At 42.6% G+C, this 26000-nt stretch overlaps 1 protein-coding gene across 2 annotated transcripts in view; it reads left to right on the top strand.

The window, feature by feature from the left end:
- Positions 1 to 26000, top strand: part of CCBE1 (collagen and calcium binding EGF domains 1) — a 286745-nt gene that overhangs the window by 209645 nt on the left and 51100 nt on the right. For both annotated transcript variants that reach the window (XM_021930180.2, XM_021930181.2), the window contains exons 4-6: positions 8762 to 8814; positions 15811 to 15945; positions 18509 to 18661. In XM_021930180.2, coding sequence (XP_021785872.1) covers positions 8762 to 8814; positions 15811 to 15945; positions 18509 to 18661 — 341 coding nt within the window. The remainder of the gene's footprint in view (positions 1 to 8761; positions 8815 to 15810; positions 15946 to 18508; positions 18662 to 26000) is intronic.

The following is a 26000-nucleotide window of genomic DNA, read 5'->3' as shown; positions in this document are numbered from 1 at the left end:
ATTTCAGTGGCCTTTCTTCCATGGGTCCATTTCCTTTTGTCATTTTGGCTTTGGATGTGTGTTGGGCTTCTGTAATTGAAACCAAAAAGAATAGCTTAAATAAGATGGAAATATTTTTCTCTTATGCACAACCAAGTGGTGTCATGTACACAGGTTCCTTGTGTATTGATCACGTCACTAGGGCATTAACCTTACATTGTCCAGGATGGCTCATCGCCTCCACAATCACATTCCCACTCATGGGAAGGAGAAGGGGAAGGAGGGGAGGGCATGTGTCCCTTCTATTTAAGGGCACTGCCTGGAAGTTGCAGACCGTCTGTCACTCACATCCTGTTGGTCAGTCTAATCCGTAAGACCATACCTGGTGGGATGAGAGGCTGGGAAATGTTACCTTAATTCTGGGTGGTTATGTGCCCAGGTGTAATTTGGATTTCGGTTACCATAGAAAAAAGGGAATAGCAGATATGGGAAAATGGCTGTCACACTAGTGACCTGAAAACGCAGCTGTTGTAGGTAATTTGGGGCTTCTACCAGAGGGGAAAAAAATAGAAGGCAATATTTTAAAATATGCATGTGGATTACTTGCCGTAGACCTCTGGCTACACCAAGAATGCTTTTCTTTTTTCTTTTCTTTTTTTTTTTCTTTTTGTTTTTTTGAGACACAGTCTCACTCTGTTGCCCAGGCTGGAGTGCAGTGGCACAGTCTTGGCTCACTGCAACTTCCACCTTCCAGGTTCTAATGATTCTACTGCCTCAGCCTCCTGAGTAGCTGAGATTACAGGTGCTTGCCACCATACCCAGCTAATTTTTTGTATTTTTGTAGAGACAGGGTTTCACCGTGTTGCCCAGGCTGGTCTCGAACTCCTGAGCTCAGGCAATCCACCCACCTTGGCCTCCCAAAGTGCCCACCAGAATGCTTTTCTGTTGCACCTTAGCAGGGGAATAGACCATGAGACTTTTTTTTTGCGACAGAGTCTCACACTGCTGCTCAGGTTGGAGTCCAGTGGTGCAATGTCAGCTCAGCTGCAACCTCTGCCTCCTGGGCTCAAGTGATTCTCCTGCCTCAGCCTCCTGAGTAGCTGGGACTACAGGCACACGCCACCACACCCAGCTAATTTTTGTATTTTTGGTAGAGATGGGATTTCACCATGTTGCCCAGGCAGGTCTTGAGCTCCTGAGCTCATGCAATCGGCCCACCTTGGCCTCCCAAAATGCTGGGATTCCCAGCATGAGCCACCACGCCTGGCCATTTTTTTTCTATTAGTTTCAAAATATAATATTTTCTCATTCCAAAAGTAATAATGTAATAATTATTTTAAAAACTTAGAAAATATAGGCAAGAAAAATGAAGGCAACTAAAATGCCCGCATTTGCAGCTTAGGAGAGAGCTATGAACAGAAAGGTGAGGGTATAAATTCTATGAATGGATCCACCCTTCGAGGAAGGGAAAAAGGTGGAGGAGCAATGGCAGACTTGCAGAGAAAATATACAGTGTGAGAGAGCGAGGTGGCAAGGGGGCAGTTCAGAAACTTTCCAGGATGCTTGGCAACCACGGTGGACAATTTTTGTTATATTGCTCAGTTTATCGTATATAATGCAATGCTTGAAGATATGATTTGCTTGATAAATGCCATTGTAGTATTATTAATAGTTATTCAGGTATTCCTAAAATGCTCAGAGAGCTAAGGATAAAGTCAAAATAAATAAATGCCCAGGTCTTTGGGTGTTGGATCCCACAATTGTTACTGTTGGCAGTGAACCACATTGCTGCCAAGGAATAGTCCCTCATGTGCTGTCTCCGGACAATGACCCCCAGAGTAAGATTCACAACCATCAGTGCTTCCAAAAATTAGTCACCATGGAAATAAATGAGAGCAGAGATTTGTTGGTTTAAACATGTCTTACAAAATCAAAAGTTTCTCCCCTTACTTTTCTTCCTCCCTATTTCTTCCCCTATTTTGTTTTTAGAAGAAAAGATTTGTCTGCCATTGAATAAGAGGTGGAAAAAAAGAGATAAGTCATAAGATGAAAGCAACTGGGAAGAGTTGCTTTTGCCATTTGCTTGCTGTATTCATAAAACTGCAGCTAGACCACTCTTCTGCAAGCCAGGCCCTGTGCTAGGCACCTTTCTTATATTATCTGTAATCCTATCAACAATCGCATAAGATACTATTTATTCATGTTTTGTCCATGAGGAATCTGAAGCTCAGCAAGATTAAGGAGCAAGCCCAAGGTCACATCCCTAGCTCTGTAAATGCCAGAGCCAAAATTGTAGCCCACATTTGTTGACCCCAAAGCCAATGCTCCATTCATTACATATTACCTTAACACCAAGAACTCTCAAATACTCTCAAAAACGCAGTTTTCTCTCTCATTTAAAAAAAAAAAAAAAAAATCAGGCCAGGCATGGTAACTCATGCCTGTAATCCTAGCACTTTGGGAGGCCGAGGCAGGCAGATCATCTGAGGTCAGGAATTCGAGACCAGCATGGCCAACGTGGTGAAACCCGGTCTCTACCAAAAACACAAAAATCAGCCGAACGTGGTGGCGGGTGCCTGTCATCCCAGCTAATCAGGATGCTGAGGCAGGAGAATCGCTTGAACCTGAGAGACAAAGGTTGCAGTGAGCCGAGATCATGCCACTGCACTCCAACCTGTGCAACAGAGTGAGACTCTATCTCAAAAAATAAATAAATAAATAAAAATCTGATTTATCTGGTGCATGAATAAGCAGCCATGCAAGGAAAATCCCAAATAAATCATAGAACAATTTACCCTTGCATTGCAGCAAGGGTGCAGATATTTGTCGGCTAATTCACTTGACCTTTCATGGTCACTTTTAGTCTTCTAATACTATAGGAAGTTATTTTTAAAATTCTTTTCTAGTCTCTAACATAATGACCAGCAGACAGTCTGATGATGCAATCTCTGTTATCTTCATTTTTCTGGTGTAGTTTTTCCTTCCAAAACCTCACACACACACCTGGCTGGAGGGGTGTATTTCTGCCTGCACGACTTTTATTATTATTTTTTTTACATGTGTTTATACTCAGGGGCACCCAGGGGAAAACTCTACAGACTTTCTGGATTATAAGATATAATAATGAAAACCCTTTCTTTGTAACAACCATCTAATCACTTCCCCTTGCCAAGAAGTGAGAAAAGTATTTGTATTTGGAAAACCAAGCTACCACACGTGAAGCGTATTAAGAATGATTGTCTCCCCAGAATCACACGAGCTTTCCCCATCTTAGTTTGTTTTTCTAAAGATAAAAACCATACAGCAGTGTTTGTAGTTAGATCTAACAAGTGCCCATGCTTTCATAACAAGATTTCGCTTTGGCTGTCTCAACTTTGTTGTACATAAATAATGTTGTAAGTAATCTTTGAAACGGTATAACATGTGCAACCAGTGTTTATTTTTTTAATACTTCAGAATATTTCATTATTTATTTTAAATGGTGATTTATGATTGATGGGTGTTTAACATGCAGAATAACGTATTCTCAGGAACTCTAGGGAAGACAGAAGGATGCACTGCAGTCTCACAACTCCTTGCCTTGAGCAGAGAGCTAAGGTCAGTTATGCAATTTAAAAACCCAGAGGGGAAATTAATTCTTAGCTAAGCAGGTATTTAAATGATGCATGCCCATCCTGAAACTCAGATCTTCTCGTGATGGAGTTCCATAGCCTTTTGAAAGCATATCAAATCACTTCATTATTTGATTTCATGAAAAAGCAAATGACAGGTTGCTTCTCACTCCACTGCGTGGACAGGACTAAACCCTTGAAATGCTCATAAAGGTCACAGTGCCCAACTTTAATATCTTGGATGTGGAAAGAGAGATTGTAAAGGATCATATTGATTTGCATGAACTTTAAAATGCCATCAAACAGCTCAGAGGTTATACCTTAAATGCAGCATTAAAATAGAAACAGACAAATAAAACCATATGTTTAACTGTGATGTTCGATTTGATTATCAAAAACACGTGGGTTTTTCCCCCTTGTATCCAAATTTCTCCTGAATCACTGGAGTTTCAAATCATCCAGTACACTTTCCTTCCTCTTATAGTTTTCTGTAGGACAGCCTCAAGTAATGGAGTAAGTAATAACCGTGAAATTTTAATGAATACTCAAGCCAGTTTTCCTTCCGGTTGCTAGGAGCTTGGACTTTTTTAAACTATGGAAAACTAGACAGAGTTTAAGTTTCATGGAATAGAAAGGTAGACCCGGCCGGGCGCGGTGGCTCAAGCCTGTAATCCCAGCACTTTGGGAGGCCAAGACAGGCGGATCACGAGGTCAGGAGATCGAGACCATCCTGGCTAACCCGGTGAAACCCCGTCTCTACTAAAAAATACAAAAAACTAGCCGGGCGTGGTGGCGGGCGCCTGTAGTCCCAGCTACTCGGGAGGCTGAGGCAGGAGAGTGGCGGGAGGCTGAGGCAGGAGCGTGGCGGGAACCCGGGAGGCGGAGCTTGCAGTGAGCTGAGATCCGGCCACTGCACTCCAGCCTGAGCGACAGCGAGACTCCATCTCAAAAAAAAAAAAAAAGAAAAGAAAGGTAGACTCTGTACTTTTGGTACCTCATCATAAATTTATATCTTCATGGGCTTCTCTTGGTAAGTAAAATTATAATTTAGTTTGACAAGTTGGAAAATTATGTCTAATAAGAGCACTCTGGACACTGCCACACATCATTCATATTGGTAAATTGGATGGATGGATGATTTCCTTCTAACATAAAATGTCAAATTAATCTATGCTGGGAATTCCAGTTCAGGCAGGGGGACCTAAGCTGTATCACTCAAGTCTGTTTTGATAGCATCCCCAAATGCCACTGTTTTTATATTGAAAGCATACTTTATATGCTTTTGAAGTAAGATATCTACCACCACTGGATTGCATGCGAGAAATGTTACAGGGAGAAGAATGAAGTGGCATTGCTGTACCCAGTTATGCTTCAGTGCTTCAGAATTTCTGTTACCAAATTTGACTTTTAACAATCATATGGGCCGGGCGCGGTGGCTCAAGCCTGTAATCCCAGCACTTTGGGAGGCCGAGACGGGCGGATCACGAGGTCAGGAGATCAAGACCATCCTGGCTAACAAGGTGAAACCCCATCTCTACTAAAAAATACAAAAAACTAGCCGGGCGAGGTGGCGGGCGTCTGTATCCCAGCTACTCAGGAGGCTGAGGCAGGAGAATGGCGGGAACCCGGAGGCGGAGCTTGCAGTGAGCTGAGATCCGGCCACTGCACTCCAGCCTGGCCGACGAACGAAGCCCCGTCCCCAAAAAAAAAAAAAAAAAAAAAAAAAACTTTTCATAAATTCCGCATAAAACTAATTATGGATTTTATCAAATTTTTATAAATTTTGTTTCAGGAAGAGATTACTTCAGTTTCTCCTAGGAATGGTAATTTACCTGGGAGACCAAATTGTAGTGCAGCAAATTAATTTGACCAATACAGGTTGAGCATCCCTAATCCAAAATTTTGAAACATTTTCAAAAGAAATGCTCATTGGAACATTTCAGATTTTAGATTTTTGGACTGGGGATGCTCAGCTGGTATTCTGCAAATATGCCAAACTCCCGAATAATCTGAAATCCGAACACTTCTGGTTCCAAGTATTTCAGATGAGGGTTACTCAACCTGTAATATAATCACATTATACTAATTTGAAGGAGTAGAAAATAATGATCTTAAATTATTTTTTATTAAAATTTGATGGAAAAAAATTAAATGTGTCAAAATTCTTAGAAGACCTTATATAACCTACGTGAAAGTTCTGATTATTCGACAAAACTGAAACTTGTTTTAAGACACAGATAATGTCTGATTTCCCAAATCAGTGGTTTGTGCTCCGTTCTCTACCTTGATATGCAAATGGTGTGTTCACACAGGTGACATGACAGGCTGTAGGTGACATGCAGTTCCCGGTGGTAGACTGCGTTTAACTCAGTTTCTCTTCCTAGAAAGCATGCCCAAACACAAATGAGCGAGAATGATGTTGCAGTAGGAATAACCTTGAATCTTATGTTTTTAATAGTTACCAAAAAATACTTCTTCAAAATGGTCATTTAACCTTTATAGTCAAAATATCTTGGGGTATATTCTTGAGATTTGCAGATCCACTGTACAGTGGTTAATTCTCAGCTTCTTGTGTATGATGATGGAAGTGGTGAAGGCAAGGAAAGGGGAAAGTAATGGGAGCAGGAGACAATGAGACAAAGGAAACATTAGCTCTAGCAGAAATGCCAATGTTTTGCTATTTTACATAAAATGTAGGGACTTTGTAACCATATAGGTCCATTTAACCATCTGCCATTTTTTCCTACAGTTGTCATATTTATTGCAACTACATGCAACTACAAACCTTGCAAGACAATGTATGTTATTATTTTTGCTTTGAGAAATTAAGAGCAAGTCTTTGATATTGTGAATAGTGCTGCAATAAACATATGTGTGCGTGTATCTTTATAGTAGAATGATTTATAATCCTTAGGATGTATACCCAGTAATGGGATTGCTGGGTCAAACGGTATTTCTAGATCCCTGAGGAATTGCCACACTATCTTCCACAATGGTTGAACTAATTTACACTCCTACCAACAGTGTAAAAGCGTTCCTATTTCTCCACATCCTCTCCAGCATCTGTTGTTTCCTGACTTTTAATGATCGCCATTCTAACTGGCATACACCATGGAATACTATGTAGCCATAAAAAAGAATGAGTTCATGTCCTTTGCAGGGACATAGATAAAGGTGGAAACCATCACTCAGCAAACGAACACGGGAACAGAAAACCAAACACCGCATGTTCTCACTCATAAGTGGGAGGTGAACAATGAGAACATATGGACACAGGGAGGGGAACATCATACACTCGGGCCTGTTGAGGGATGGGGAGCAAGGGAAGGGAGAGCATCAGGACAAATACCTAATGCACGTGGGGCTCAAAACCTAGGTGACGGGTTGATGAGTGTAGCAAACCACCATGGCACATGTATACCTATGTAACCAGCATGTGCTGCACATGTATCCAGAACTTAAAAATTCTTTAGATGTACTCAGATATTTACGTTTGCAATGCTCTTCATTCCTTCCTAAAGATGTACGTTTCCCTCTAGTGTCATCTCCTGATAGCCTGAATAACTCCCTTTAGCACAGGTCTGCTGGCAATGAATTTTTAGCTTTTTATAATCTGAAATGTCTTCATTTCACCTTCATTCTTGAAGGATATTTTCACTGGATATTCTGGGTTGAACAAGTTTGTTTTCTCAGCACTCAAAGGATGTCATATCACTGTCTTCTGGTTACTGTGGTTTTCTGATGAGAGGTTCGTGGTTATTAAAATCATCCTTTCCCTGTATATCATGTGTAATTTTTCTCTGCTTTCAGGATTTTCTCTTTAGGTTTCAGCAACGTGACTATGACATCTGTAGGCATTTTGTGTATGTGTGTAGTTAGCCGTTTCGGGCTTGCTAAACTTCTTTAATCTGAAAATGTATTTCTTTCACTACATTTTGGAAGTTTTCAACCATTGTTTTTTCAAATATCTATTTTCTACTCCATTTACTGTCTCCTGTCCCTCTAGAACTCCAAGTACCAGACCTTAGACCTCTGATATTAGCCCACAAGTCTCTGTTCCCTTTTTTAAGTCTTTTTTTCTCTTTCCTTCAGATTGGATAATGTTCACTTATTTATTTCATTTATTTATTTTATTTCATTTATTTTCAAATTCACAAATTCTTTCCTACATCATTTCTCCATTCTTCTGTTAAGCACATCTAGCAGCATGTTTAAAAATTTCAGATCTGTTTGTCTGTTCTATAATTTCTGTTTTGTTCTTTTAGTAGTTTCTCTGTTGACATTTTCTGTTTTGTTCATTGCAGGTATATTTTCCTTTATGTAGTTGAACACAGTTAAATAGCTACTTTAAAGTCTAATAATTCCAACATATGGGTTATCTTGGAGATTGCAGCATTGATTGTCTTCTCTTTGAGAATGGGTCACATTTGTACATGTTATGTTGTAGAGAGCCTGCATCTTGCTGTATTTATTCAGAGAGTGTAAATATTTTTCTTCTAGCAGGTAGTTAACTTGGTTAACTTAGCTTGGTTGAAGTGGAGTAAGTATTGAATATTTATGTTAGGAATGACCTGTTCACTGTATTTTAAATTCGGATCATGTAGGTGCCTTTCGGTCTCTTATATGGTACAAGGGGTTTTTTAAAAAAAATCACTCAAATGAGAATCAGAATGTTTGGGTTCCAGTCTCTGCCTTAATAGTTGACTACCTAATTATTGTTATATTACAATTAACAATCATTATGTTGTAATTAGCCAAGTATTGTTATCATGATTCATTAATTGTTATAATAAACGAGTTGTATCTCTTTGGCCTGTGGAATGAGAGGCCTGGTCATCCTTAAAGGTCCTTTTCCTATGTGTGTCCTATACTCCTTTAATTGCTTAATATAAGTATCTTGAAGTCTGAGTTAATTATTTAATTTCATAGGATTCAAAATGTTGATTTCATATATTATGTAGCAGAAAGAATATCCCGGTATTAGAAAATGTGGTCTTGTATTATTGATATTTTTTCTTTTAATCCCAGATTGCCTTAAAAATACTTTGCCCCTACTTTGCTTTATGCCTCAATGTTTCCTGGGCACAGGTTATTTCATTCAAAAAACAATAACTGAAAAGAATTTTATTTTTAACCTAATATTATATTTTAAATATTTGTTTGTCTCTTAGGAAAAAGTGCTGCAAAGGATATAAATTTGTTCTTGGACAATGCATCCCAGAAGGTATGTAATATAAAAAAGATTGTGTCACTTTATTCACAACTAATCACTCAAAGTCTATCAACTTTAGGTGTTGAAGGAATATAGGTGCTATCTGTGTCTGATTATCTGTGCCATCTGTGCATAGTTTTTGGCATTAAATTTTTTTTGGCATTAAATTTTTCTGATGCCAATTTTGTTATATGTAACGTCCAGTGTCTGATCATTACATGATGTGTTTGCACACATTGAGTCATTCTTATATAGCATTTCAGGTTTTATGATTAATGGGCTATAATCCCCCAATTAGCATTTTATACACAGTTAGAACTGGCCCTCCTCCCTTGACCTCTCCACCTGCTTTGTTTACCTGCCTTTCACCTGCTAAACCTTAAGTCCCTTTACATGCCCATCAACAAACACGACCTGAGTGTTCAACCCAGCACTCAGATACAGATACAAAGTAAGGCAGGGACCCAGCTCTCAAGTTGCATGCATTCAAGTTGAGAAGCCAGGATGGGGAGCAGATAGAATCAGATAGACCTGGATTTTAATCATGCTTCTATGTCCTACTAATAGCTGTGACCTTGGGCAAGTTCAAGTTACTTTCTAAGCCTTGGTTCTTACAGGGTAGTATTAGTATGTTGGTCAAATGATGGTTTTAAGAATTTTGCCACATGTCAGGCACTTGGAACACAGGCTGGTTCTTATTACATGCTTGATAAATGGTGGCTGCTGATATTGCTGCTATTGTCATTGTTAGTAATAACTGCAATGTGTGCAATAGAGACATTCAAAGCAGGAAGTGTTCAGAGGGGACACATACACAGAGGCCCAGGGCAGTCAAAGAGGGTCTTGGAAATGAGGGGAGAAGTGAGACCATCTTATCAAGGAAGACTGCCCAGGACTTAAACAAGTAGAAAGTAGAGGACTGCGGTGGGTTCCAGGCAGAGCCCTGACACAGAAAGCACTAAAGACTTGTTTGAAGGGCATGGGGTTAAGCTTGTTCAGGGCTGGGGTGAGATGGGTGGGGAATGTGAAACAGTTTTCTTCACCTTTGTCCAAGAAGCCAGATCTCTGTAGAAGATCGAGAGCCCAGCCAAGCTAATTCTGTTGCATTATCTCATAGAGCACCATTTTTGATCATTTAGAAGCAGATGAATCCCTCCCATTTATTGCTGTTTTCAGTGGAAGGATGAGACAGTTCCTTGAATCATAGCTGCGACCTTTGAGAAAGCTGCCATAGGAAGGCTGGCTGGGAGCCGCTCCACGTGTGATGGCTGATGTGGTCTTGGGTTTCTCTAAGCTGAATTTCTCTCTGCCAGTCGATTCTGTTGGTTATAGCATGATGGGTAAACCCACAAAAGTCGCAATAATTGCATTTCTTTCTATATCAGCTTTTCTCAATCACCAGCTGTGTCCCTTATGTTGCAGTTTGGCAGACTGCAAAGAAAATTAAGTTTTAGGCCCTTTGGTTCAAGATCTTATCTAAAGACCTTGCCCAACCTAATTAAAAACACATTGCGTGGATACCACATACTTAGAGTTTCTTTCAGTGTTAGTGGTTTCAAACATCTAGGTCTTAAAACGCGTCTCCCTCATCCGAAAGGAACTACAGCGCCTATGATTAACATAACCCAGAACTGAATATTTTCAGGAAAAGTGGTCACACATGCTGAAAGTTGTTTTGTCATTTTTGCTAGAACACTTTTCATAGCAGATTTGTTTTAATCTGTGGGAAAAAGTCAGTGATTGTTTCTTTTACTAAAGATACCTTTAGTCATAATTGTTTCTATCCCCAGAGAATGCAAAGTACAAATGCAGGATTTCAGAAAATATTGTATATTAAGGTTCTCCAGAGAAATAGAACCAATTTTGATTTTGATTTTCTATGTATGGAGAGAGAGGGAGAGACTGAGACTGAGGGAGAGATTGAGACTTTTTAAAGGGATTGGCTCATGAGATTGTGGAGATGCAAGTCCAAAGTCTTCAGTGTAGGCTGGCAGGCAAGAGATCCAGGGAGGAGTTGCAGTTGGAGTCTGCTGGCCAGAAGTCCCCCTTAGATTGGGGGGGTGTGGGAGGGGAGGTCATGTTTTTTTCTGTTAAGACCTTCACCTGGTTGGATGAGGCCCACACACATTATGGAGGGTCATCTGATTTACTCAGAGTCTACTGATTTCAATGTTAATCTCATCTAAAAATATCTTCACAGAAACACCTAGAATAACGTTTGACCTAATATTTGGATACTTTGGCCTAGCCAAGATGACACATAAAATTATCGCAAATCTACCCCTTGTCAACTTGGCACCCATACGCCTCTCCTTAAGTCATACCTAATCTCCAGATACAGGCAATAACAAAGTTGTATGTTCATCTGACATGCTACAACTATCCCGCATGAAACACACTAACCCTTTCCCCAGAAGAGGGTATGAAGTCCTGTGGCACTGAACTTTTCCAGCATCTCCTTGATATGCTTTAATGTAAATACTGTGATGTAAAGTTAACAGTATTTAAATACTGTGATATAAAGTCACTACATCTTATGACATGATAAGAGGATAAAAGAAGGAAGAAAACAAAGATTGGCATGCAGATGCACACGCACAAACACAAACATGGAAATAATCCATGGAAAGATACGAAATACTCATTACAATTTACAGTGCTTTTTTTCTGTAACTTGTCACATGGTCATAGCTGATATATGTAACCTACCACATTCTACTACCCAACCCATATTCCCTTTGCCCTCAGCAAGCACCTTGCCTGATCGTGGTTCTTTCTCTACCTGGTAAGGTCATCCACACCTTCATTCCTGAAGGATCTGAGACATTAGCCCTGCCTGAATTGAGTTGTCTTCTGTTGACTTTTTAATCACAGGGTGTGACAGTTACTAAGGGACCACCTAAGGTGTTTCTGGTGTTCCAGAAAATTTTTCTTCCCTCTGTTGTGGAGTAACAGTACAATTTCCCCTTGGTAGCCAGGATCAGTCACCCCAGCTGGCACAATAACTCCCTTTTTTGCCTGCTGATGCAGAGGCATGAGGAGACCAAAGTGGCCAGGTGGCACCTTAATTTTCAGTTCAATGGAATCATTTTTGCCTCTGTTGCTGGAAGCATTCCTCCCTTTGAAACTAAGCCCTCTAGGCCAATATAACATAAAGTTACAGGAACAGGAAGCAAAAATTTTGCTAGTGGATCAGTAGGGGTAACAATGAGTGGTGCCACTCCCATTTCCACCCTTGATTCTGGGACCTGTGAATCCTGGTTATGGGACAAACCATACCATATGTTGGATACTGATTCAGAGCATATATATCCTCCTGGTGAACCTTGCTCCAGACTAAATAGCTGGGTACCATGGCCTAGCCAAGTTGACCTGTAGCATTAACCATAACAGATGGCAAAAAGAAACTAGAATGTCTAAAGAAATATGTGAACTCATAAGTGGAAGCTATAGTTTTTAAGCGTTGCTGCCTCATATTTGCTGCTTTAAGTCAGGAAGCCAATGGAGAATATTCTCCACTAAAATGAAGGGAGTAAACTGGAAGAGAGAAAGATGTGGATATATGGTTTGGCTGTGTCCCTATCCAAATCTCACATTGAATTGTAATAATCCCCACGTGTCAAGGGCAGGGCCAGGTGGAGATAATTGAATCATGGGGCAGTTTCCCCCATACTGTTCTCATGGTAGTGAATAAGTCTCACAAGATCTGATGGTTTTATAAATGAGAGTTCCCATGCACAAGCTCTCTCTTGTCTGCCACCATGTAAGACATGACTTTGCTCATTTGCCTTCTTCCATGATTGTAAGGCCTCTCCAGCCACGTGGATCTATAAGTCAGTTAAACCTCTTTCCTTTATAAATTATTCAGTCTCAGGTATGTCTTTATTAGCAGTGTGAGAACAGACTAATACATGTGGGATCCAGGAAACAAGACTCCAACACAAGAGAGAGGGAGGTGAAGGGCATCCATAGGTTCGTGGTGAATGCACATTCCTGGACGCAGCTACAGGCTGGGTGTGGTACTGGTAATCCCAGCACTTTGGGAGGCTGAGACAAGAGGATTACCTGAGGAGTTCAAGACCAAGAGTAGTAGCTGCCATGCAGCAGACCTACAGAGTCCTAATTAGAGCAAGTTGAGATTAATTTGAAAAAATGCCTAAAAGAAGAGATTTGCAAAATTGAGGGGATATCTGTGAATATGTAGATTGAAGTTGTCCAGAAACAGAGCCTTCGCCACTTATTTAACAGAAAGCAATTAATATGAAGAACTGCTAACTAGTAATTGAGAACCAAAAATGCAAAAGGAAAACTAAGTATCATTGAGGTAACAACTGCAGGAAGCAGCTACCACCTCTAGGCTAGGGAAACAAAGAGAAGATATTGACCCAGTGAAAACTTAGAAGTTGGGAGGACCCAGAACTGTGAGGAAGAGGTACTGACTAGCAAGCCCTATTTCTCAGAACCTAGAGGAAGTTACTAGTAGATCTGGGACCCAGACCTTGGAGGCGGGGCTACCAGATGGCTGGCTGGTGCTGATGTCTCTGAAATGGGATACAGTGAGGCTGATTTTTGCAAGTGTTAGAAAAAATTCAAGCTGGATTTTGCTGCCACTGTATTCTTTTTGGTAGACACAGGATCTCACTATGTTGCCCAGGCTGGTCTTGAACTCCTGGCCTCAAGTCAGCCTCTCACCTCAACCTCCGGAGGTGGCACATGCCACCATGCCCGGCTTGCAGCTGCTATTGAAACAATCTGCTAGTGGGATGGAAGAGAAAGGCTGATATTAGGCTTTCATGAATAGGAATCTCAGGAAGCAAAACAGAAAAAGGCAGATATCCCTTCTTCCTCTTCCAGCCTCCCTGTTTCTGTCTGTGTCTCTATGTGTGTCAATGTCAGAAACTAAGAGGTTGGTAGCTGACAAAGGAATGTGGACTCCAGAGCCCAAGTCACAAAGTAGCCCATAGAAGAAGAAGGTGGGTGTTTGAAGCTAAGAAAGAAAGTTCAGTAACTGACACCTCAAAAATATACAAGATAATTCTTTTAATTCCAGAGAAGATAAAAAGGTCTTCAAGAAGGTACAAGTAATTCAAGCATACTTCCAGGTTCAGCAAAGAATAGCTTTTATGTTGTCATTATGGTATAAATACTAAAGATTATCACATCAAAATTGCATCATAACTATATTGGCCAGATGGAGGGAATAGAAAGTTATGGGTATGACTGCAGGGGACAGGAGGCCATAAAAAAATTCAGTGCATCTCCTCTGTTACTGGAAGTCATTAGAGAGGATTTAAAATAAAAATAAAGAAGCAATGCAGTCCGCTGTTTAGAGATGCAGAAGTGAGTGTAGAAAGAATCAGCTGGAAGAGTTGGAAGTGGTTCCTCAGGGAAGCAGGAAGGGTAGGAGAGACAGGGAACTGCCTTGTTAGGCACCATGATCAACTCAAACACTTTCACAGCCTCTCTGCCTCCTCCTTCCCCTTCCCAGCTGCTGCGGAATGGTGGCAATAGCCAACAGGGAAGCTCACAGCCAGTTATGCCAGGATCATGCTCTCTAATATAAAGAGCACAGAACCTTGGCTGCCTAGAGGTGATGCCAAGTGGAGGAAATGTGTAGCTAGAGACAGTGTGCAGGGTTGGTCAGAACACCATGCAGGCAAAGCAGGCCTGAAATCACAATCATGGGAAGGAGTATTTTACAAGGGCAGCTTTCCAGGTCATCGTGAGAATGGCACAATACTTGTCACACAAACCCTCCCTGCATCAGGAGCTGACGGCCCACCCGTTCACCTTCATATGTGGTGGAGCAAAGCCAGACTCACTTGGTGTCCAAGGATAGTTTATCTGTCAGCACCTGGAGGAGATAGTGCAAAGGATTAATGAGGTGCTGGCTCTCACCTGGGAGTCAGTGTTGTGCCTGAGCTACTGAATTAGAGCCAAAGTCCCTTCAGAGGCTCATTACATATCAGTTCCTGGGAACTGAGAGGAGCAGATGCCCTAATTCTTTATGAGTAGCAGTGTATCCACCTCAGTTTGCACAGGCTGAGGGCTGGAAAGAGACCTCTAACCATTCAAACTCACCCAATCCCTTCTCAGCATGAGAGATCAACCCCCTAGGATGCACACTTATACGATATACACATATAAGCATCGGCTCTCTTATAAGTCATGCACATTTCTGTTACACAGTGATATGGTTTGGCTGTGTCCCCACCCAAATCTCATCTTGAATTGTAGCTCCCATAATTCCCACGTGTCATGGGAAGGACCTGGTGGGATGTAATTGAATCGTGGGGACGGGTCTTTCCCATGGTGTTCTCATGTTAGTGAATAAGTCTCACGAGATCTGATGGGGAGCTCCCCTGCACACACTCCCTTGCCTGCTGCCATGTAAGAAGCAACTTTGCTCCTCATTTACCTTCAGCCATGATTGTGATGCCTCCCCAGATGTGTGGAACTGTGAGCCAATTAAACCTCTTTCCTTTGTAAATTACCCAGTCTCAGGTTTTAGCAGCATGAGTCCAGACATGTATACACAAAGTCCCCTTCCTACCTCTCCGAGCCTGCCTGACTTCCAGCCCTTCCTCCCATATGATGACGCCAACGCCTGTCACCCCAGCTGGCCTTTGTTTAGTGTTCTGCTGGGTGGAGTCCCCTGCCTCTACAGCAGTTGATGAACAAGACAAAACAGCACCCCACCCCCGAGGGAATCCGCAGAGTCTGGCCCTCTTAAGAGTCTTTTCTCTCTGGATAGTGACAAAGACTAAAGGATGATGAGGCGACCTAGGGGGAAAATCACGAGTGATGTGATGCCATGTATGTTACCCATTGCAGTACTCTTAGAAGGTGCCCCACAGCCCGAAAGAGTTCCTGTCCCTCTAAGTGTATCTGTCCACACTTCACATGTGCTCTTGAGCAGAGCCCAGCCCAGAAAGTCCTTTCCAGGCCAGGGCCAGGTTACCCCGCCTCCTCCTGTGGTTGACGTGAGCTCTCACTTTGCTTTTTCAGATTACGACGTTTGTGCCGAGGCTCCCTGTGAACAGCAGTGCACAGACAACTTTGGCCGAGTGCTGTGTACTTGTTATCCAGGATACCGATATGACCGGGAGAGACACCGGAAGCGGGAGAAGCCATACTGTCTGGGTGTGTTGGGAATGTGCTTTGTTTCCAGCTTCTGAACATGTGCCTTGTTCAGATGGTTCTGTCCTTGGTTGGACCCTTCAGTTCTCGTACTTGTTGGATGAAGTTGTGTTTGATATTATCCTAGGGATAGCTTATCACTGCCCTTCATCACAATTACTAAAACCAACTAGGCCCCAGGAATTCTTCCGGGATCTGGTACCAGTGAGGTCCTAATTGGCAGTGAGACATAAGAGCAGGAGAAGGGGAACACGCCCAAATATAAACTGGAATAATGTAAAACAGAGTATAAGTGGTCAGAAACGTAAAAACGCAGACAGAACAAAGAAGAATAAACATTCTCTTAGAAGATGATTGGGGAAAAAAGGAAGTAGCCATATGGCAGACAGGTTGGGAGGAAGTCGGAGGGAGCCGAAGCCAGCCACCTGGGCTGCAGCTGAGCAGAGCCTGCGCCATCCACGGCACCAGCCTGTTTACTGTCACCCTCACGAACTGGCTGTCCCAGCCGTGCATTCCTTGAGGTTCTAAGGCAGCTTTATGGCTCCTTTTCCTCTGGAACTATGTGTCTGAAAGTGTGGTCAGTTCATAGCTAACCTGAGAAACATCTGGGGTCCTCGTTTAGGAAAAAAAAAAATCCTGGCCTTTTCTCCACACCTAGTGAATCACGACTCTGAGAGTGGGTCCACACATGCATATTTACACCAATGCCTCTAATGATTCATAGGCATGATGAGATTTAAGAATCAGCTGGAGGATGAACTGCAGAGACTGCAGAGACTACATGGGAAATAAACCAGCTGTCATGAGCATCCCTCTTTCTCTAGCCTAGCAGGGGCTCTAGGGAGCACCATTTCTGAGAAGTTCCAACTGTAGGTCCTCTGGTTTCTCCCTGTCAGCATGTGGGAATGGTGCCCCACAATGCCAGAGAATGGGATTGTGACTCCCAAGTAAATGGAGCAGGGATCTCTGACCTCTCCTGCAGAGAGAGGCACAGGCCATTCCGTGAGGCTCAGGTCCCAGGCACAAGGGTCTTACTTCAGTTTATAGCAGCTCCTGAACCCTATTCTTTATGTATTTATTTTTGAGACAGGGCTTACTCTTGCCCAGGCTGGAGTGCAGTGGTATGATCTTGGCTCACTGCAGCCTCGACCTCCCATGCTCCTGCGATCCTCCCACTTGAGCCTCCTGAGTAGCTGGGGCTATAGGCATGCACCACTACACCCAGCTAATTTTGTTCCTATTTTATAGAGATGGGATTTTACTATGCTGCCCAGACTGGTCTGGAACTCCTGGACTCAGCCTCCTGTCTTGGCCCCTCAAAGCACTGGGATTACAGGCATGAGCCACCACACCCAACCCCTGTTCTTTTTGCTTGGGGGCTTGGGTACCAGCAGAACTTGCCTTCTACTAAGAGTTCTATTTCTATCTCTGATATCAGCTTAATCTCCTCTCTCTGGGCAGTACAGGCAGCATCACATGTAGGTTTAGGACACCTGGGGAAAGGCAGCGAGCCTGAGGAATTGCAGAGGAGGATGCAGCTGCAACATCCAGTCCACAGATGACCTAGTCGGTACTGCCAGGGGAGCGTCCAGATGACCACCCTCCCCTCAGCATATACAGGGACTGGGTCACTGGCAGCTTGTGCAGGGAGTGGCTGGGAAGTTGTTGCCATCCTCAAGTTCAGCGCTGGCCTCTGTCTGCCCAGCACATGTGCACAGTCTGGGGCTGCATGCCACGGTTCCCACCCACTGCTACCCAGTGTCTTCAACCAGTGAACAGGAAATGGAGTTGGGCCTCCCACTGTCCTCGTGGTGGGAAACGTTTTTTGTTTCCACCATGCAGCAGGGGAGCAAGTCCATGATGTGCGTAGTTAACATGGGCTCTTCGTGGGGACTTGTTTGGTGGTCCCATGGCTCATTTCCACAGCCCATGAGGGGTCTGTCTGAGTTCCTGATGAGGCAGACATTTTCTGGGGAAGACTCTTTCCATTAGACCCATTATGACTATTTTCTTTTATTAGAAGTATCTTTTCCCAGGTGCCATCATGGCTTTTAACTGGGAAGGGACCATTCCTAAGTGACCTGTGGGTCACCATCATGCTGTTTGGAACCTACACCATAAAGGGAAACTTAAAAATCCTCAGCACAGTAGGGCACTCACAAAAAATCATCTCTGTAATGTTTTCTTCTCTAAGTGAGTGTTGCCACTGGTGATCTCATTTTCATTTCTAAGTAGCCCTATGAAGTGTTTAGGGCAGGCTTCATTGTCATTGTTCTGTAAGTGAGATCTGAAGGCTAGCAGTCTAAGCCACATGTCTTGGGAGTGGCAGAGCCACAGCCAGGAACCCCATCACTAATCAGCCTGTAACAATGGCCACTTGGCCAAAAGTGCTGTTTTTACGGATGGCCTACATTTCTAGCTCCCTGCTTTATTCCAGGCTTCTCTGATCAACGTCGGCCCAAGTGTCCTTTGTTGTTATTAACAGAGAGGCCAAGCCCAATGTCACCTGTTGTATTAGAAGTGAATTCTCAGAAACTGAGTATTCTCTACATTTGGTTCAAACCAGATATTGATGAGTGTGCCAGCAGCAATGGGACGCTGTGTGCCCACATCTGCATCAATACCTTGGGCAGCTACCGCTGCGAGTGCCGGGAAGGCTACATCCAGGAAGATGATGGGAAGACGTGTACCAAAGGAGACAAATATCCCAATGACACTGGTAAGTAAGGCAAGTCTAAATATCTCCCTAATTACATGTTTTTGTATATTATATATATAACCAGTTTGGGGGTTTATATGTTATATAGATATGATATAGAATTGCATATATAAATATCATTCTATGCTATATAATTTTATATACAATGTATGCCACATTATGTTTAATATCTAAAGTTTCCAAGTGCCTATATAAAATTATACACAATTATTTATTGTATGAGTTTGTTCTCACACTGCTGATAAAGACATACCCAAGACTGGGTAATGTATAAAGAAAAAGAGGTTTAATAGACTCACAGTTCCATATGGCTGGGGAGGCCTCACAATCATGGTGGAAGGCAAAGGAGGAGCCAAGGCACGCCTTACATGGCAGCAGGCAAGAGAGCATGTGCAGGAGAACTTCCCTTTGTATTAATAAACCATCAGATCTCTGAGACTTATTCACGATCATGAGAGCAGCATGGGAAAGACCTGCCCCCATGATTCAACTACCTCCTACCAGGTCCCTCCTGTGACACATGGGGATTATGGGAGCTATAATTCAAGATGAGATTTGGGTGGGGACACAGCTAAACCATATCATGCAGTTTTTATATATATATGTAGTTATATGTAATATATGTAACGTATTTTTTATATATTTACTTAAGAGCCCAATCAGGTACCTCAAAGGACAAGTGGACAGGAAGGGGCACATATACCAATGGTAAATGGGACCTAGGGAACAGAATGTAAGTTCAAACTTCTAAAGAGAAAGAATAAGAGTGATGCCCATTAGCTCAAGGGTTGTAAGCTAGTGTGTACTGGAGGAAGCTCTCCACCAAGCTGAAGTGGTGTGCTCTTGGAGAAATCAGTAAGGCTTAGATATGTGTTTAGACAAACTAAGATGAGCAGAGAAGAGGCCAGAAACGCTGTGTTTTCCCAAAGAAAATGGGCTGAAATATAAATATGAAATATCTCCATGTAAGGTAACAATCTGTATCCATGCTACTCAAAATATGGTCTAGGGACAGGCAAGATTCATAATTGGATAAAAACAAAAATTGGGAGTGTTTAGAAATTTTTATATCAATCTGACAGAGGAATTTTGTTTAAATCCAAAAATTTATGCTTGCATTTTACATCTTATTTTTGTAGTGGTTCATCTTTGTGTTTCACAGAAGTATCAGTCCACAGGCAGTTGGAAAATTTCTAAAAGCTGGGCCTTTAGCACAGAGCTGAGAAGCTGATTTACATTCTGTCAGCGACATTCAACTGAGATGTCTGGTCACTCAAGCATATGATCATCCTGAAGGTTGGGTTATTTCCTTATTTGAGTTCAGAGGAAAAAAGAAAGAAGAACGAGGCAGAGATGAAAAGGGGAGGGATGGGGAAAGAGGAACGAGAGAAGAAGAAAGAGAAAGGAGAAAGAGAGCCCCTAAACTAATATCAATGCTTCAGGCAATGCCTTGATCATCAAAATACCACTACATGCATATGTGAAGCAACTCTGGTCCCTCTGCCAAGTTGTCAGTGCCAGCCTAGCCACGAAAATGTAGGATTTTAGCCTAAATGCCAAGGGCCTTTCTAGTCAGGGTGAACTTTGAAGCAAAACGGACTCCATTGACAATGGCTGGCAGAACCAGTTCCCAGGGGAGAAAGCCCTCAGCCACTTAGAGGTCTTGAGGCTGGTGCCACACAGTCACCAGCTCCTGTATCCACTACTTGTAGCCCAGGAAGCTGCTGTCCTCTTCCCTAAGCCTAGGGCTTAGCTCTTCTCTACTTCCCTCAGGAAGGGAAGGTGGCTGGAGCTCTGTTGGCTAGGTCTGGACCTTCCTTGGGAGTTCCTAGAACAAATCACACCCAAAATTATTAAGAAACCCACGAACACATCACAAGTGATGGTATCCTGAAAAACAGTTTAGAAAATATCAACTTAGCATCAAAGATCTTAGCTCTGGGGCCATGATAAGCCATCTGGTCAACTTTCAGGCAAGAATGTTGATATCAGCAGATGAAGCAGCCAGAGTTCAGAGAGAAGTGATTTTCTGTAGACTACATGGCATCTGAAGAATAGAAGTAGGATAGTACCTTCCATTCTGCCATATTGAGAGACAGTTACAGGTGGCTATAATGAGGGATATCCTGTTTAATCAAGAGCATTCTGCTGGTTGTATCATTGAGTCTTACTGTAACACAAAACGCATTGCAAAAGATGACACTTGGCTGGGGACAGTGGCTCAGGCCTATAATCCCAGCACTTTGGGAGGCTGAGGCAGGCGGAACACTGGAGGTCAGGAGTTCAAGACCAGCCTGGCCAACATGGTGAAACCCCATCTCTACTAAAAATACAAAAAATTAGCTGGGCGTGGTGGCAGGCACCTGTAATCCTAGCTACTCGGGAAGCTAAGGCAGGAGAATCCCTTGAACCTGGGAGGCGGAGGTTGCAGTGAGCCAAGATCACACCATTGCACTTGGCCTGGACAACAAGAGCAAAACTCTGTCTCAAAAAAAAAAAAAAAAAAAAAAAAAAAAAAGATTACACTTGTCTGGGAATCCTCTCCTCTTTCTTTTCCGTCAACATCCTTCCCCAAATGTAGCAATTGCAAATAGTCTTTAAAAGGGAAACCTGATATGACTCCACTAAGGATGCTCCCCAGCAGGACCCTTCTAAAAGAATCGCTCAGGATTTTCAGTAATTTGTCTCCACTGAATTTATCAACTATGCACAAAGGACTAGCATTTGATTTTATATTTTAGTCAAACAAAATTCAAACACCAGTAACCAGGAATATTTGAGGGTAGAAACTCAAGGGTAGAGAGAAGGGTAGAGGCAAGCAATTCATACACGTCATTAAAATTATGAGAAAGGACAGGCCATTGTATGCTCTGAACATTAAAGTCATAATTCGAGAGATTGGACTGCTGGGAAGGTGGGGGCTGGCTTTGATGGTTCTGGCAGGAAAAAAAAAAAAAAAAAAAAAAGCCTCCACTCTTCAGCAGTGTGGCCTAGCAAGGGCCAGTGGTGATGGGGAAGGGGATCATTTCTTTAATGGCCGTGATACAGTGGAAAGTTCCTAGGCTTGGGAGTTTGAAGTAATACAGAACCAAAGTTGGTTCAGTATTAACTGAGCAATAATGAGCAGGTCTCTGGGCCTCAGTTTCCTTATCTGTAAATGAGAAGGTTAAACTATATGAGCTTTGAAGACCTTTTCACCCTTTCAAATATTTTTCAAAATTTGGTGTGATTTAGCGTAAGTGATGCAAGCCCTGTGATTCCATGTGCAGGCCTCAATTTTTTATTTAATTTTATTTATTTATTTATTTATTTATTTATTTATTTATTTATTTGAGACAGAGTCTCCCTCTGTTGCTCAGGCTGGAGTGCAGTGGCTCAATCTCTGCGAACTGCAACCTCTGCCTCCCAGGTTCAAGCGATTCTCATCCCTCAGCCTCCCAAGTAGCTAGGATTACAGACGTGCGTCACCACGCCTGGCTAATTTTTGTATTTGTAGTAGAGACGGGGTTTCACCATCTTGGCCAGGCTGATCTCAAACTCCCGATCTCAGGCAATCCGCCTGCCTCGACCTCCCAATGTGCTGGGATTACAGGCGTGAGCCACAGCACCTGGTCCAGGCCTACATTTCTTAGTTCTCTAAGTACTGAGATTTAGAAACATGCCCAGCCTCAACAACTTCTAAGCAGAGGACTTTCCTCAAAATATCTGAAAGATGAATTATTAAACATCCAAGCGTTCAGTTCAGCAATAAGAAATGTCAGAGGCCTAAAGAGCCCCACATTCCAGAACCTCAGAAGCCAGGAAGCATTTTCATCTGTTTTGGACTAATTAGTAAGCTCACTATTTCATTATGGTCGTTTTTTGTGAATTGAGAGTGATTATTGAGTATAACCACATGTGATCTGAAATCATCTCTTCCTCCTGGGTTTTCCTTTTTAACTTTGCATTATCTAATGCCTGTATTGTTACAATCGGAGGAATTTGAAATCAAACACAACCTCAGCTGGTTGTTAAGAATCCAGGGGGAGAGAAGGGAGGCTGGCCTCAGGACTGCCTCTGAGGCTTGAGAGGTTGCAATCCACTGGCTCTGGGCTCTCTGAGACAAGCCGTCTGGCTAATGGACATTCAGTCACTTTGATTTTCTCTTTGAAAATATGTAGCCGGAGCCAGTTTAGTCACCCCAGGGAGTCTGTAGCCTCAATAGGGAGACAAATTAAGGAAATGTTGGCTCCATAGTAATTAGCTTGCCAGTCTTTATTTTTCAACTTTTGTTTATTTTCTGATAACGTGACCATGACCCCTGGCATCACTTATTACAGGGCAGTGTCAGATGGCCAGGTGTTTCATATTACTTTCAAGCTCCACTAATCCATAGATCAGCGGTTCTCAACCTTGCAATTACCTGGGGAGCTTTTTTAAAAAATGCTGATACTGTTGCCTTGCGGTCCCCAGACCGGTGGTGTGCAGCAGAATTCATATTTTAAAAGCCCCCCAGGTGATTGTAATGTGCCTCCGGGGTTGAGCATTACAGCCAGAGCACAAATCTGCACAATCAACTTTTAAACACAAACATGCTTTGTTCATTTCTGGCACTGCCCATATAAAATATTTCAGGAACACTGTTTGGTTTTTCTAAGATATCTAAGGCGTTACAATTTCTAATGCTTAGGATAGACGTCCTGGTCAACTTCAGGAAAAATTAGAGGTTCTTGCCCCCATGTGGCTAATCAATAATATTGCACCTTTAAAATCTGAACAAGTTGAAGAAAAAGTGTTAAGCGATACCACCCCAGGCTTTTCCCAGAGGTGTGACCACAGCATTAGTTGAGAGGATTGAAAACATGCAGCGATAGCTACCCCAATTTCTAAATAAACTGTTAATGTAGCATATGTGAGATTATTTATAGCTCCATGTTGACTTTGTAGACAAATTGCAAGGTGGATGTGAACCCCAAATCAGAGTAGGTTTTATGTTCCAGGTCTACATATACAAAAGGTATGAGTCCTTGTTTATCTTTAAACCCTCGAGAGCTCTATTGAAAGGGTGATATAAAGTCCCAACCCCACATGTCTAATTTTGTAGAGAACTGAATCATAGTAATACCAACAATAAATAGCATAACAATGAGTGCTATGAATAGAGCTCTTACCATAAGCTGGGCACTGTTCTGGGAACCTATGTATCTTATCACTGGCTCCTCGTAGCAGCTCCAAGTGATAGGTGCTGTTACCTTTTTACCGTTCAAAGAACGGGCATTCACAGAAACCATGACTTGTCCAATTTAAAAGGTACTAGGTAGCAGCAGCTGCACCAGCGCCTACACTCCTTATTACCATGCTGTGTACTTCTGTGTCAGAGGAGCTTCAAGTCTTCTGGATAATGTTAATCTTGGTTCTCTGTGTTCTGATAATTCCACAACAGAACAGAAAACAGCCCAGGAATTTTCATGTAACAGGTCACTCAGCAGAGCTTCTGCCCTGGAGCCTGGCCAGCAGATAGCTCTCAGGTGTCCTCAACAGAATTCCCAATAGCAGGCTCACTGCATGCACCCACCCCTCCAGAACAGCCACTTGGGACCCAGTTGAGTTTGTGGTCTCTACACACAGCAAATCTGAAAGACCTAAGGCAAGTTACTTTCTCTCTCTGGCTCTCACTCTCCTTTTCTACAAAAGAGATTAAACAAAAGATATGTTCGGCCGGGCGCGGTGGCTCAAGCCTGTAATCCCAGCACTTTGGGAGGCCGAGACGGGCGGATCATGAGGTCAGGAGATCGAGACCATCCTGGCTAATACGGTGAAACCCCGTCTCTACTAAAAAAAATACAAAAAACTAGCCGGGCGAAGTGGTGGGTGCCTGTAGTCCCAGCTACTTGGGAGGCTGAGGCAGGAGAATGGCGTGAACCCGAGAGGAGGAGCTTGCAGTGAGCTGAGATCCGGCCACTGCACTCCAGCCTGGGTGACAGAGCAAGACTCCGTCTCAAAAAAAAAAAAAAAAAAAAAAAAAAAAAGATATGTTCTAACATTCCATGATCTAAATGAAATAGTCTAGAATCTGGTAAAGAGGTTTATCTTATCGTGAAGCTGTCCAATTGCTTAATCACGTTAACACTTGGAAAATTTAACTGAGTATGTAAAAGTAGAAGTGGACAGAAACATGAGCTTTTAACTTTGTTCATGGTGGCCCAGCTCTGCCGACAGGGCTAGATTCATAAAGATGAACTGAAAAATTGTTAAATGGATATCCTCACTTATTTTACATTCTCAGTGCCTGACACAGGACCTGGCTAATAGCAGATGCTCCATAGATGGATGGAAGGAAGGGAAGGTTGGATGGATGGACGGATGGATGGATACGTGGTTAAGAAGACGGAATGGATGGGAAGATGGATGGATGGATGGATGGATGGATGGAAAGATGGGAGGATAGATGGATAAGTGGTTAGGAAGATGGAATGGATGGGAAGACGGATGGAAGGATGGAAGGATGAATGGATGGATGGATGGTTGGATGGATGGATGGATGGATGGATGGACAGATGGATAGATAAGTGGTTAAGAAGATGGAATGGATGGGAAGATGGATGGAAGGAAGGAAGGATGGGTGGATGGAGGGATGGATGGATGGATGAATGGATGGATGGATGGATTGATGGACAGACTAGATTGATGATGGTATTGTATACATTGACCAGTAGATGAGACGGAATGGCTGAAAGACTGGTTGGGAAAGATGGATGTCATTTATCTGTCCTTAGGTATTAACATAATAAACCTGGAGCCTGCGTCATCTTTTCATGCAAGAGCCCACCGTTTCCTGCAGTCAGCACAACCAAAGTTAAGGTGTTCGCCCTTTACAACTAAGTATATTATTGCGTGGAAACCTGCCTGCCTTACTCTGTTGGAGATTGAGCTAAATAGTTCTGGTTGTCAGGAGTATTCAAGCTCCATAGGATTATAAATTGGTACATTGAACAGGGATAAAAAACCCAAAGGAGACTCTCTGATTTGTGGAAAAGGCATTGGACTTAATTTCAGGACAACTCCATTCTAAACCCACCTCAGATACTTGCTAGATGCTCTTCAGGAAGTCGCCAGACCTCAGTTCCCTCATTTTGCTATTCATGTTAATACTGTTATTGTAGGGTTCTGGGATTATCATGCGAAGGAAATTTAAAGGGTTTGGTGAGCCTGAAAACTGCTAGACATCCCCTCCCATCTACCTGCAACCAAGCTTTGTGCTGAGGGTTTTCCATGCATTACCTTGCCCAGTCATCACAGCAGCCACATGTGGCAGGAATTGTAATTCCAGGGCTATGGTCGAGGCAAGTGGGGTTTGTGG

This window comes from Papio anubis, chromosome 19, assembly GCF_008728515.1.
Source record: "Papio anubis isolate 15944 chromosome 19, Panubis1.0, whole genome shotgun sequence".
In the NCBI taxonomy this organism is placed as follows: domain Eukaryota; kingdom Metazoa; phylum Chordata; class Mammalia; order Primates; family Cercopithecidae; genus Papio; species Papio anubis.
Note: the sequence above shows the minus strand (reverse complement) of the source record. Positions and strands in the feature narration are given on the sequence as shown.